The sequence below is a fragment of the Limulus polyphemus genome, unplaced genomic scaffold (genome assembly GCF_000517525.1).
Source record: "Limulus polyphemus unplaced genomic scaffold, Limulus_polyphemus-2.1.2 Scaffold1256, whole genome shotgun sequence".
NCBI lineage: Eukaryota > Metazoa > Arthropoda > Merostomata > Xiphosura > Limulidae > Limulus > Limulus polyphemus.
Genome location: NW_013666866.1, coordinates 5,915 through 19,977, shown reverse-complemented (window position 1 = coordinate 19,977; position 14,063 = coordinate 5,915). Strand labels below are relative to the sequence as shown.

At 34.3% G+C, this 14,063-nt stretch overlaps 1 protein-coding gene across 2 annotated transcripts in view; it reads left to right on the top strand.

Annotated features, from left to right (window-relative positions):
• LOC106462805 overlaps nucleotides 1-12,041 on the top strand; it is a 41,688-nt gene extending 29,647 nt beyond the window's left edge. Inside the window, exons 11-13 of one of the 2 annotated variants that reach the window (XM_022390154.1) lie at nucleotides 2,856-2,983; nucleotides 6,020-6,157; nucleotides 11,016-12,041. In XM_022390154.1, coding sequence (XP_022245862.1) covers nucleotides 2,856-2,983; nucleotides 6,020-6,157; nucleotides 11,016-11,611 — 862 coding nt within the window. In that variant the 3' untranslated portion in view covers nucleotides 11,612-12,041. Of the gene's footprint in view, nucleotides 1-2,855; nucleotides 2,984-6,019; nucleotides 6,158-9,533; nucleotides 9,706-11,015 lie in introns of those variants that run through there. The other variant, XM_022390155.1, reaches the window with a different exon arrangement.
• The last annotated feature ends 2,022 nt before the right edge of the window (nucleotides 12,042-14,063 follow it).

Here is a 14,063-nt window from a genome sequence, read left to right as displayed (position 1 = left end):
AAAATGGATTCCTTGATTTTTGTTGTTTATGTTTGGTTCTTTGTTTAAAATGACTATGTTTTTAATAGATATACTATGGTTTTTTTTGAGTTGCAATGGTGAAAAACATGGAATGGTTTTTTTAATGTGTTCTGTCAATCTGGTTTCCAATTTTCTTCCTGTTCTCTGATGTAAAATTCTTAAGCTACTTAGTATAAATAATTGTAGTTTTCTGTCACAGTCTGCAGTTTTTTTAGAAAGAAAAAAAAAGGATAATTTAGATTTATTTTGCATTTTTTATGGTGGTTACAAGGTTGAGTAAACCAACCAAGTTAGGGTAAAGAAAATAAGAGATGAAACATTAATTAATATTTATTTAGGAGGTTTTGGAGGCTACGCAAGTGAAATTTGAAAATTTTCAGATAAAAAAAGTATTTTTAACCTTAACATGAAATCACTTAATTAAAAATCAAATTTTTATTTACAGAAGACTTTTAATTTTTACTGAATGCTTGCCTAATTTTGTGAAGATAAACAAAACATATTAAAAATTATAGTATGGAAACTGATGATCATTTTATGGTTACAAAGTCAGTCACATTGATCAACCCGTTATGGAAAGAGTTAATTAAAATAAAAAGATGGCTTGTTTATAATTTTGGTATGATAAAAAAAAAGTTATTTTTATTGTATGCCAGTGATTATAAACACAGTGAAACTACATGCGCTATTCTTGCAATCAAAACAAGGATAAAATTTACACTTTCGTCAAACAAAACTTTATAGGAAAATTGTTAAAGAATGTAGGAAGGCATAAAAATCAGTGGTTAAAATCTATAACAAAGGTAAGCATTTTTAACTTTCTTAAATGTTAAAATATTACAATGAAATCTTTTCAAAACTTGAAAGCTTCAAATTCATTCAAATATCACATATCGAAATAAGATATTTTTAATATTGGAAGAAGCTGCATAACTTCTAGAAAGAATTTCTGTAGTTTCAAACTATTTCAGGAAGTTTTTTTTTTCAATGCATTAAAACCTTAAAACAAGTACAACAAATTGACACACCTGGATCTTATAGAGTTAATAAAAAAGAAATGCCTAATAAGTAAATTACTATTATCCATTGCAGAATGTGCATGATAGAAATACATGGTGAAATAAATTGTTTTTGAAAAAAGATTGAAAGTATAGGTTGTTGAAAAACTGGTTGAGAAAATAGTTCCTATGTTTGGTCCTATTCAAGCTACTGTAAATATGATTAATAAACAATATCAGATACTTGATATTTCAACATCTGAAAATTTTTAGTTGGATGGAAGTGTTGTTGAAGCATTGGAGATGTTAGGGCTATGAGAAAAGTAACAAAGCATAGTTGCATCAAATGTATTATGAAATAACATCCTCCATGGTGAACATGTGTGAACTAGCATCTTCTGAGAGGTCTATGCAATGAAGGCACTTTAGAAAGGATTCAGAAACTGTTCTTCACCCTCTCAATTATCTCAGAATCTTTCTATTTCTGTAAAACTATCAGCACTGCATTCTTGACAGATTTTCTGGATTGATTAGTTTTAAATTGATGGTCAGATATGGAGCAACAGGTAGACAAGAGAGTAATGTGACTTTTAATCAGTTTCAAATTGGTGTTTAAATATGGAACTGGAGAGGCAGACAATTTATTAATGTAACTGTGTTGTACTAACTGTTAAATATTGTGGTGGGGGTGTTTAATGTGGGGGATAGGCTTGGTCTTTTGATTAGCATGCTGGTTTGTGAATCCTAGAGTTCATTATTTGCATCTCACTTTTACAAAATGACACTTCAAACTTTAAGAGTTTATTAATGTACCATAAGAGTGATGGTCAAATATCACTATTCATATAGAGTAGCTTAAGAGTTGCAGAGGCTGTTGTTTACCAACCTTCTGTCATGTTTTTTAATTCAAAATTAGGGATGGCTATTACAAATGGCCCTTGTGTAAGTATTTGAAACAAAGAAGTACAGTGTGGGTTAAATTCTGTACATTAGGTGTGGGACCTATCTATGAATGCTTGTGGATATAAAGAGATTTTGGAAGAGCATGGTAGAGGGACCATAGTATTCTGTTCAGCAGACTACTGCATTTTTTTAGCAGGATAATTATCACTAACAGTAAACACATACCACCATGCCAAGTTGCAAAGTAACAATTTTCACATCTCATATCTTAGTCCCCAAAATATACAATATCTGGAGGAGATAATTTTGAAAAGCCATACCACAACCTTCCAGTTTTCAGAATATTAACTGATATTTGAAATAATGTTTTAGTTGAGAGTATGCTTTCTGATATAGCAACAAGGTATTCAAGCCAAACTTTCTTCTGTGACTAGATCTTAATATACTTTTGACAGGGTAGTCGGTGAACATACCAGATTTAGCAGTCTACTACTCAGTTCAACTTCTGGTTGAGTTCACTGTGTTTAAGTTTTGGATTGTGTCTTATTTGTAAGTTTTACTTCCTAAAACTTAAAATAAAACTGATTTTTTTCATTGTGAGTGCATTGCATATTTTAGTATGCTTTGTATTTAAAACTGATATGAAATAAAAAATAAAAATGATGCATGTAAACTTAACAAGTGTGTTTTATTACCAGATTTATTTATGGTACAAGCTTAGAGACCATGATTAATATAGTAATTTAATGAATAAAGCAGCATTTTAAGATACAGCTATTGGTTACTTTCTGGATGAAACTTCTTTATTGTTATTAATGTTAACTACAAATCTGTGCCTACAATCTCAGGCAAGTTTTATACAAATGTTAGTTTTAATTAAAAGTTTTGATGATAAGTTAGTAATGTATGTTCAAATTTAAACCTTTATCACAGGAAAAATGTTCTTAGTCAAATGATTGAGTTCACTTCCTTTGATTCAAATCCTGTGGATGAACTTCAACTGGTGGAAAAAAAAATATCACTTTTAAAGAGACGGATATCTGAACTTGAGTCAATCAAAGGTAAAAAGATTATCAAAAAAATTTTTTATTCCAAATCACTTCAGAATTCTGTCAAAACTAGAGTTTTAAAGTTAGAACTCATGGTTTACTCCTCTGTATTTAATTTTATATTCTTAGAGGTACAGTAAAAGTTTAAGCTCAATAAAAACTACTTCCCACCTTGATTTTTACTATATTCCTTTATTCAGGATGTTCTTAGCTAATAAGATAATAACCAGAATAATGAGCACAAAAGTATACTTTGAGATATGAAGTTGTGTATTTTGTGACCCGTAAACTACTGTATTGGCCCGATTATAGGGAAATATTGATTATAAAGCGATCCCCATTTTTCAGAAACAATGAAAAAGAAAAAATTGAGGGTGATAAAGTCCCTTTTTTGGGTCAGCAAAATCAGTACTGTAACTGGACAGCCTGAGAAGGATGTTATCTGGACATTCAGGAATGCAACAGACTAGATTAGGAGGGAGAGGCCTGTGGTTGGCTGTGGTTATAAGGCAACTATGAATTTTACAGCTTAATTATTAATAAAAAAACATCACCTTATAATCTGGCCAATACAATATTTAGGAAATATTTGTTCAACTTTTTTTCAATTGTGTATGTGTGCTTGATATTTAGAACTTCAGTGAAATTAACATAGCTTAATGCATACTGGAGTATAACCATGTCTAACAAAAAGGGAGGCAATCAACTACTAATAAAAAAAAAAAGTTGTTGAGGTAAGTGAAAAGTTTTCACTAGAAACTAATTATTCTTTTCATTTTGTTAGTCATCTAGTACTTTTATATGATACGTATTACTTTGTCAGTTACATTTTCACATATTTATGAACACATTTTCAGGGTGGGAAGATAATTTTTAGTGCTACTTCAGAAGTGAACCTGAACCTTAGAGCAGACTAGCATTTTTTTTTGTTACTGTTATTCACTGAAAAAAAAAAAATTATAACTCCACCTTTTTTAACTGTTGCATCAGAGCTGAAATTTTAAAGTGCAGTTTAACCTATATGAAGGGGATGAATTGAAAAATTGTATGTCATTTATGAAACACGTGTATGAGGAAAAAAGAAACAAAAGTTTGTATGATGAACAAATTGATAAAAAATTAGGGGTCTGAATTTCTACAAGTAGTAGAAACTTTTAAAATTATATTAATTGTTACTTATGGGTATGTGAATTAACTTATGAATATGTAAGTATCTGCTGGAAACTTAACTGAAATGATGATACTCTATGCTCAACATGTATCGTACATGGTTACTTAAATATTAATTATTGGACATATGGAAATATTATTGCATATATAGAGATTTCAGTTCTTATCACTATTATATGACTTATTTATATGAAGCATTTTTCCTACCACTATCCATTGCACACAAATGATAGCTTAAAGTACCTTTGAACTAATATGAAATAAAAATTTCTGTGCGTCTTTGTAAATTTAATATGTTAGTGTAATTCAAATAAAATTTGTCAAAAAGGTCAATATTTTCTTTCTATGTATTGTTTAATCAAACTAGATTAGAACTTCTAAATAAGTACGTGCAATTTGATTAAGCATGTGTCACATGGAATGACAAGAGCATGGGATTTTCAGATTCTAAAACATGATACATTCCTATTCTAGTTGGCAAGTCAAGGCAATGCATCAGTTTACATATCTATATATCATAAAATTAATTTTATATAAGAAAAATTTGTACCATAGATTGTTTAGTGGTTTAAGCATAATTTTGAAACATCTACTGAATGGGGAATTTTTAAATTCATACATCCAGTGTATATTTTAGCAACTGTGTAAACTTCTGACTGTGTATATATCTTTGTACATCCAGTAATACACACTTTAGCAGCTATGTTAAGTTCAGGCTATTTGCATTACTTATTCAACTTGGAATTTTTCATATAGTCTTGTGAAACATTTTCACACTGTAGGTATGTATTCCTCCAAAACTGCTAGTAGTTTAAATTCTAGCCTGTCTATATGGAAGTGTTTTGAACTGTTTTACAAGTAGTAAACACATAATTAACTTCTGATCAGAGCAAGCTACCTATTTAGAGAGAAACTAAACACTTAGGCAGAATAAGGAGCTTTTCATGGATGTTATGTGTACTACCTACAATTGGAATGCAAGTGACACTTAGGTGTAGCAGAACGGTTTTATGGACATGTAACACTTACAAGTTAGATGTATGTAACACTGAGGTGTAGCAGGGAAGCTTTAATGGACATTATATGTACCTCTTACAGGTAGGATGTACATAATGCTTAGGTGTAGCAGAAAGGTTTTAATGGGCTTTATATACACCTCATACAAAATAGCATGCAATACATTTTATATAACTAGAAGGTTTTATATGTACGTCTTTATAAGTTGGATGAAACACTTAGGTGTATTAGAAGGATATTTGTGAACAAAACAAACCTTAATTTAGCTGTGTACAACCTAATATATTTCTAATATAATAGGCCATGCTGCTAGAACTGTTAGAGAACTTGGGTAGATGAATTACCAACAGTGGATACACTTTATAATATGATTTATGATCTCAGGTCTTAATGTTTACAAAGAAACATGGACACACTATCTCTCCGACAATTCATAGCAGGGATATGTATTTTATGAATCATACAAATGCTGACAAAAGATAACTTTGAAAATATAACTGCCTTTTGCAGTCACATTTTTAAGAAGCTAAGGAAAGGATCTATCCCTTCATAATAAAGTTTTAAAAAAGGTTGCTTTTTAGTTACTGTCATTAATTTTAATGTACGGTCAGTAGGAATTAAAATTCATCTTGCAAATATAGTGTTTTTCAATCAGTGGGCAGTATAGATTTGGATTAAATGTGTTTATGATATCTGTATAAATGCTACATGAACATGCTTTGCTTGTTTGAGAGCAACCTGTTAAACTAATAAGTTGTCTGACAGGAATGGCATGTAAAAGTATTTGCAACTTTGGTATAACTTAAAGTTAATATCATTGTGTATTATGTGTAATAGTTATCTTTTCTTGTCCACATACAGGAAAAATAACAATAGAGACTGATGAGGATTCAGGTAGAAATGAAGCTGAAAATATATCCTCTACATGGAAAGAGCACAAAAAACATAACTCAGGTTTAACAGGCTCATCCAAAAAGAACACTGTTTCAACTAAGCAAGGTGAGTAAATAAAACCTTTCTTTTATATCTTTTTAAAGTGTTGTCAGAAATAGTTTTTGTATATTAAAAATTAACTTTTTATATATTTCTTACTGCTTCCTTACTGGTGCATGTGTTATATGGTTTTCACAGAATGAAAGTTACGTATGTTTTGGATATATTCATTTATTATATATGTTTTTTTTGTAATACCTTCAATAAAAATGCCCATGTTCTGTGTAATACTTCTTGAGCTCTAAAGTGAGGGGCCTGGTTAGGGTACTTGCAATCTGCAAGTCATAGGATTGAAATCTTCTAAAACTGTACTTCCTCTACTCACCCAAAGATATCTTCACCTTATTTGCCTTCCAAGCATTGCTAAAAAAAATTTTTCATTAATAGCACACCAGTCTATTATACACCTTTATTTTTGCACCATTTCAGAACATGCATATCATGTGACTACCCTCCACTAATCATACTACACTGCCTATACTAGAACAGGTAGCTCCATTAACTATTCTAGTACAGTCCTCACTTTCACAGGGTGTAGATGTGTGTTTACTTTGCTCCATATGTTTACTTTATTGGATGACAAACCTCTTTCTGATTATTATGTTTTCCTCCCTAGCCCAACATCTGAGTTCATGCTCAACATTTTGCTGATAAATTGCTGTTGGGTGCGGGTATGCCCTGTACCTACTAGTTTGGACAGATATTCTTTGGTTTACCAGCATCTGGATCCTCTTCTCCCCTGGTGGGGCTCAAATCTTGGACTTTGATTCACTTATAAGTTTGATGTAGTGAGGCTACATTCCTCCTTGTCCTTTCTGGCATCTCGTATGTTTTGTCCAGCTGTCCTCGCCCAAGCTTCGTTAGTTTGAATTTTCCATGCCCCTGCTTTTTCTCCCTACCACCTACCCTATTTTAGGCATTCCTATCCTTACCCTTGTTTTTCCTGTTCCTCCAGGGTTTAGCAGTATAGGTGACAGGATGTATTTTCCAGGGCAGGTGGGGACCAGGTTGCAACAGTTCTCAACCATTTGGCATATCATCAGAATGGATTCTATGGGTTTCTGTCAAAGGGTCTTTGCCTTCAGTTCAGGTTCCTTACCTTGTATCCTCTTCCCAGGTTTCCTTTCCTCTTTCTCGGGATCGTGTCTCGTCCAGTCATCTCACCGTGTCGGTTTGGGACCTCCTACACAAAGGAGCTTTTGAACAGGTCATACTCCCACTTATCAGGGATTTTACTCCTGTCTGTTTGTTGTCCCCTAAAAGATGGGGGATTGAAGACCCATCATAGATCTGTCCCAACTAAATACCTTTCTGGAGACACCATGGAGTCCTACCTTTCCTTTTGGTGGTTTTTTTCCCGGAACTCTGGATGAAGAAGTTCGATGTGACAGATGTCTATTCTCACATTCCCATAGCTCCAGGGTCATGTTGTTTTCTTCGGTTCATCTACAAGGGCTGTCTTTCAGTTCTGTGCACTGCCTTTTGGTCTGGCTTCAGCTACTTGTGTGTTCTGTTAAGTGGTTCACTCATTTGCTCATCATCTTCACTCACTGTATCTTCAAACTCATCATTACATGGATGACTGGTTCCTGCTTGCCTCTTCCCAGGCCCAATCAGTCTATTACACCTGATTACTACTTTGTGAAGCTGCTCGGGTTGAGTTTCTTATCAAGTTGGAGAAGTCCCTTCTAATCCCTACACTATATCTTATTCATTTAGGGGTTCTCTTCAATTCACATCTAAGTCAGGCCCAACCTTCTTCACTTTGGCTCAGGGATATGGAGCAGGCAGTCACGAAGGCAGTACATTTGCTTTATCTCACTGCTTGAGAGGTTCTATCTCTTTTGGAGACCTGGGCTTCCTTGGAAGTTCTCATTCCCTTGGATTGACTGGATATGTGTTCCCTTCAGTGGACGCTTATCAAACAGTGGAAGCTCTCCCATGATCCAAGGGATCAACCTATCTCCCTCCCTCCTGGGATCAGAGGTCTGACCTTGCATGGTGGCTCAACAGGGAAATGACCACAGTGGGGGTTCCCAGTCCTCCGCTTCATCCCAAAGTTCACAAATGCTTCCTTGGTAGGTTGGGGAGCTTCCCTCAAATCCAGGGCAATTTCAGGGCAGTGGTCAGTTGTATAAAGTATATTCCATATCAACTTCCTCTAACTTTTGGCTGTTCGTTGGGCTATGTCTCATTTCCTCCCACTCCTCCAGGGGTGGGTGCTGATGATTAATTCCAACCAAGTTCTACCTACAGAGTGGTACCTTCATCCTCATGTATTTCAGTGGGTGTGTTCTCACTTAGAAACCCCATACATAAATGTGTTTGCCACTCACTGGAATGCCAAAGTACCTTCCTTTTAGTCTTCTGTTCCACATCTCTCAGCTCTGGGGATGGATGTGTTCAGTCAGGATTGGAGATATGCCCATCTTCCTCTAAGACTAATCTCCAGGGTCATTTCCATCATCCAGACCACTCCTGGTCGTGTTTTACTAGTTGCTTCGTATTGGCCTGCTCAGCTTTGTCCAGGTCAACCTCGATCGGACATATTTCATCCAGACGTCACCAAACTCCATCTTCAAGCATAGCTTTTGTCCAATCTCTCACCTCAGCTCAGGGACTCGCTCCTCGTGTAGCATCTTTCCTTACCTGTATCATTTAGCTTTCCTCGTAATCTATTGTACCAGAGACATTGGTCTTCTTTCTCAAGGTGGTCCTTTCGCCATGGCTTGTCCTTCTGTTCATCATCTGTCCCACTTTCTTACCTGGTTGTTTGATCAGGGTTTGTCCATGTCAGTAGTTAATAGTTGGTGGGCTGCTCTTTCAAACACATTCTGTTTTTCCCAATTTCGTAAAGCTTTCACCTCCTCGATTATTTCCATCTTTTTCTGTTCCTTTCGTCTTGTTCGTCCTTCACGTCCTTTTGTTCTTCTTGCTCTGTCTGGTTCTCCCTTTGAACCTACTGCTATGTGTTCCTTGTACCATCTTTCCCTTAAGAACTGTTTCCTTCTCCTCCTGGCATGTGGTCATCGTCGTTCCGATGTTTATGCCATTAATGTTTCCCATATCCTTTACCATTCCTCTTATTTTATCCTTTATCAGGATCAGGCCTTCCTTCCTAAGATAGCTGCTACATGTAAGGTTGTTTCGTCTTTTCTCCCATTTTCTTACCATCTATTTCCAACCTGTATTCATATTTAGATCTGGATAATCTTCTCTGTCCTGTGCATTCCCTGCATTGTTAAGTGTCTTATACCATCTCCTTTTGTGGCTTCCGTTCTCGCCTATTTATTCCCTGGAATCCCTCTGTTTTCTGTAACCTATTTCCTGTTACCTTTACTGGCTGGGTTTAGCAACTCATACGGCTTGCGTATCCTGACAGATCCATGGAAGATCTCTGGCTGCTCAGTGTTTCATCATACCAAATCCGTTACTTAACTATGTCCTTAGCTACTCAAATTTGTCAGTCTTTGGAGGAGATCATTCAAGCGGGTATGTGGATGACTCCCAACACATCAATATCACACTATCTGCACTGCTTGCCTTTGACTGGGGTAAGTTGACATGTTATTATCTTTTTCAATTAATGTACATTGTATTTCAGGATCACACCTAGTGGTGGGTGTTGCCTGGTCAGGTATGCTGAAAATTTGATCTTTTTAATAAATCAGTATATTTCTAAATGCTCACTGTAGAAATAGTATATTTCTTTAAGACAAATATATATATATATATCAAACTTTTATTATTCATATACAGTTTATGGTCCTTTAGCCCTAGTCACTTATCCCTGTTTCACATTGTCTGGCACCTTACTATGACTAATTATTCCTGTATCACATACTATGACCTACTACATATATGGACAAATAATACAGTATCTGTTGACAATGGGCTGATTCTGAATTATCAGACGAAATTTCATCTTACTACTTATTTATGATGCTTCCACCCTATATATATATATATATATATATTACCATTTTGTTATTGGGCGAGGAGCATACCTGTTCCAGAAGTAGTGCTATATCCCACAGGTGTGCCTTACTTTCTTCTTCTGGCACACCTGTTCTTTTCAGTGGTTGTTATTTGCTTACTTGAATACTGTCGTGCCTTCACTGGCCCCTCCACCTTTTTCATGTGAGATTCTAGCTTTGGGTGAGAGGAGGTAGTACAGTTTTGGAAGTTAACATTTTCCTACACTGAAAATGTATTTCTGATAGGTATTTTCCTCCCCACTGATATGCCAGTGTTTTAGTTTGTAACTGCCAATTCTCGAAAGTGAGGATTGTGCTAGAATAGTAGAGGGAGCTACCTGTGCTAGTATAAGTGGTACAGTATGATTGGTGGAGGGTAATCACATGATATGCACCATGTTCTGAAATGACACAAAATTAAAGGGGTATAATAGACTGGTGCAGTATTAATGAAAAAAAAAGCAATGATTAAAGAGCAAATCAAGGTCGAGATAGCTTTGGGTGAGGGAGGTGGCTATTAGAAATACATTTTCCATGTAGAAAATGTTATCTTTCATGAGACAGGTTTGCCATTTCAGTCATGGGGGAAATGTAATATGAAGGGTAATCTCACTATTCATTGACAAAAAGTAACCCAAGAGCTGGCAGTGGATGGTGTTGATCAGCTGCCTTCTATCTAGTCTATTATTTCAACCCCTCTCTTTCAGTGAACTACCAAACAAAGGTACCTATACAACTAGTAAAGACAGCTAACTTTCTTCAAAAGGATTCATCTTCTGGTGGAAGAGCAAACACCCTTTAATAATACCAAAAATCCTTGATCCATTCATGCATACACACTTTACCACAAAGTAATTAATTTAATGAAGTTGTTTTTTTCTCCATAGAATTATCATGGGGAGTTGATCTGACTTGGACAAAATATGATACAGACAAGAGTGTGTATAAGTCAAGAAAATCTTCAGAATCTGGAATTATTGACCAAGAGAAGAAATGTTCGGACAATATGAATGATGAAAATGGAGATGTTCTGAAAATGCTTAGAGAAAAACTCAAAGAACTTCAAGATAGAGAGCTGCAAAAAAAACAGGAGCTTGATGAAAAGTCAAAGGAAGAATGCTTAAATAGAAATTTTAGTGCTAAAACTGCAGACCTGTTGCCTGTGTCAAAAGTGTCACCTGTTATGCCTGTGACTCCCATGGCTGTTACTCAAGCTCAGTCTAAGTTTTTAAATCAAGTTGGTCCAGCATATCCTTCTGCTTCATTTTTTCCCATGATTCAGCAACAGTTTCACCAACTGCCCTACAATTCACTTCCCATGCCCCAAATGCAAGTATTTCCTTTCGTACACCAAACACCAGTTTACCCAAACCAGAATGTTCAATACAGAGGAATGGTCAGCCATGTTCCTGCAAATGTTGGTTTTCAAGGTACATTTCAAAATATTTCAACAGTTCCTGGAAACTTCCCACACCAGAATTAAATAAAAAGTTGTGAACTAGATACTTATGGCAGTCCAAATACTTCATTTCCACTGCACTATTCATTGTGGTCTCCTAAAACATGACTGTATAATTGATTTTAACATAACTGTTCTTAATTAGTTCACACAAATCATTGTAATTTCACACCTGTATAGGGCTAATGGTGACAATAATTGCAAGTATTAATAGTAACTTTCATTTTATTTTTCATATTTTTATTTATGATTTAAGTGATAACTGATTCATTTTCAACTTGGTACTTTCTTTTACATTAGGATTTGTTGAATGAAGGTGTTCAACATGATGTGAATGTTTTGTTGGTAATTGCATCGTGTTTATTAAAACTTTTGTATCTTTTTGTGTTTCATAAAAGAATGAAAGCTTGTATGTGAAGATGACTGTATAAAGAAATACATACATCAACAAATATTTTATGTTCAATATATGTTTTTCCATATGTGTTTTATTTGCATTGACAGATTCAGTGGATGATAATCTTAACTACAAAGAGAGAGGAACTGCTGAAGCAAAGGGAGAATATTAATTTTTAATCAGCGTTTCATAATATTCCCATTTTACACTATTGAGATCTAAGAAAAATGTCATTATAACATAAAACAAGTATAAGATTAATATACAATAATGTGTAAGTATTATACAAATGAAAAGTTTTAATTGTTTGGTTTTTATTTCATCCAAAAGAACATAGAACATTAGGTTACATTATTATCAGTTACTATAAAGTAAGAAAAGAATAAAACAAATATATAGATGAAAAATAGAATAAAAACTAACATAAATTAAGCAGGGGGGGGGGATACAGTGACTTTTTTAGAGTTGTATTTGTTCATCACAAGGTTTCCTTTAAAAATTAAGCAGGGGGGGGGGATACAGTGACTTTTTTAGAGTTGTATTTGTTCATCACAAGGTTTCCTTTAAAATTAAGCAGGGGGGGGGGGATACAGTGACTTTTTTAGAGTTGTATTTGTTCATCACAAGGTTTCCTTAAAAAGCATTTTAATGTTTGCTAAAAACGAGCCCACCCCATCCAATGTTAATTTTGCAGGCTTATAAGGATAACAATTGGGTTTCAATCCCCACGTTGGACAGAGCTAAATAGACCATTGTGTAACTTTGTGCTAAATAACAAACAAACAAAAACTAGGACATTACTCCATTATTATTTAACATGAAAAAATAAAACATAAAAGTGATTAATTTTGATCAGATACTTATTTATGTAGATGATAATCATAAGGCAAAGAAGCAGTTTTATTTACATCTAGAATTGATAACATAAGAAATTATTACTTGTAGTGTATGCTGGGTGAACCACAGAATCATCAGGGTTACAAGCAAAACAAAGCATGTATACATTTCCAAAACCTTTTCAAAAATACTAATTGTTAAGAACAGTCAATTAAACGTGTTTTAAAGACTAACAGCTTTATAAAGGACAAATTAAATATCGAAGAACAAATACAAATTTACAAAAATATTAAGTTGATTACCCCGACTAGTTTTGACGTACTATGTATACTATGTGTGTACAGCGACATCTAGCTAGTGATATTTTCTCCATCTGATGTATGAACACTCGCTAGATGTCGCTGTACACACAGTATACCCATGAAAATGACGCACGTGGTACGTCAAAACTAGTCGGGTAATCAGTTTCATATTTTTTGTAAATTTGTGTTTGTTCTTCGTTACTTAATTTGTGTTTGTAAGGCTGTTAAATTAACCATTATAATATTTGTAGATAGCACAAAGTACTATTTAACTTGATTATTCAGTTAAATAGATTGAGGAAAACCTTTATTTCAATGATAGAATTACTTTGTATAGATAATAAGTAAATATTTATGTAATTAATTTTACTCCTGTCAGTCTGATTGCCCAATAAAGATAGATAATGATGCTTCTTCAAGGAGATAAAATTTTGGAGACAACAGGGAGCGACATTACTAATTATTACTTTTTGAGGAAGGAAGATCGTTTGATTATTAAAGATGGTCTCTTGGTCAACAAATACCATGTCTTTGCTTTTTATAAATTTAATATTCTAGGTTTGACACACACACTAGCCTATGGGGTGGGTGTGCCCTGGTGATTAGAGTGCCACACTGTGAATCCAAAGGTGCATTCTACATTTTGAGGCCTTGTTTGCATTATAACAGTTACGGACAAAGCCCACTATTCGGTTAGAGTTGGTGATGAATACTGTTGACGTATTGTCTTTCTTCTAGCTAATCAGTTAAAAACTAGGAATGGTTATTACAGATAAATATTGTGTAGTTTTGTACAAATACCTGAAACAAAAAGAAAATAATTAGTGAGATTTTCGTTCACTTATTTGAGGATGCCCTTGAAATCAATAGGCCTAACATTTGTGACAAAAAAAATCACACAAGCTTTAGATGTTTTTATAATCCTCTTACTTTTAGGTGT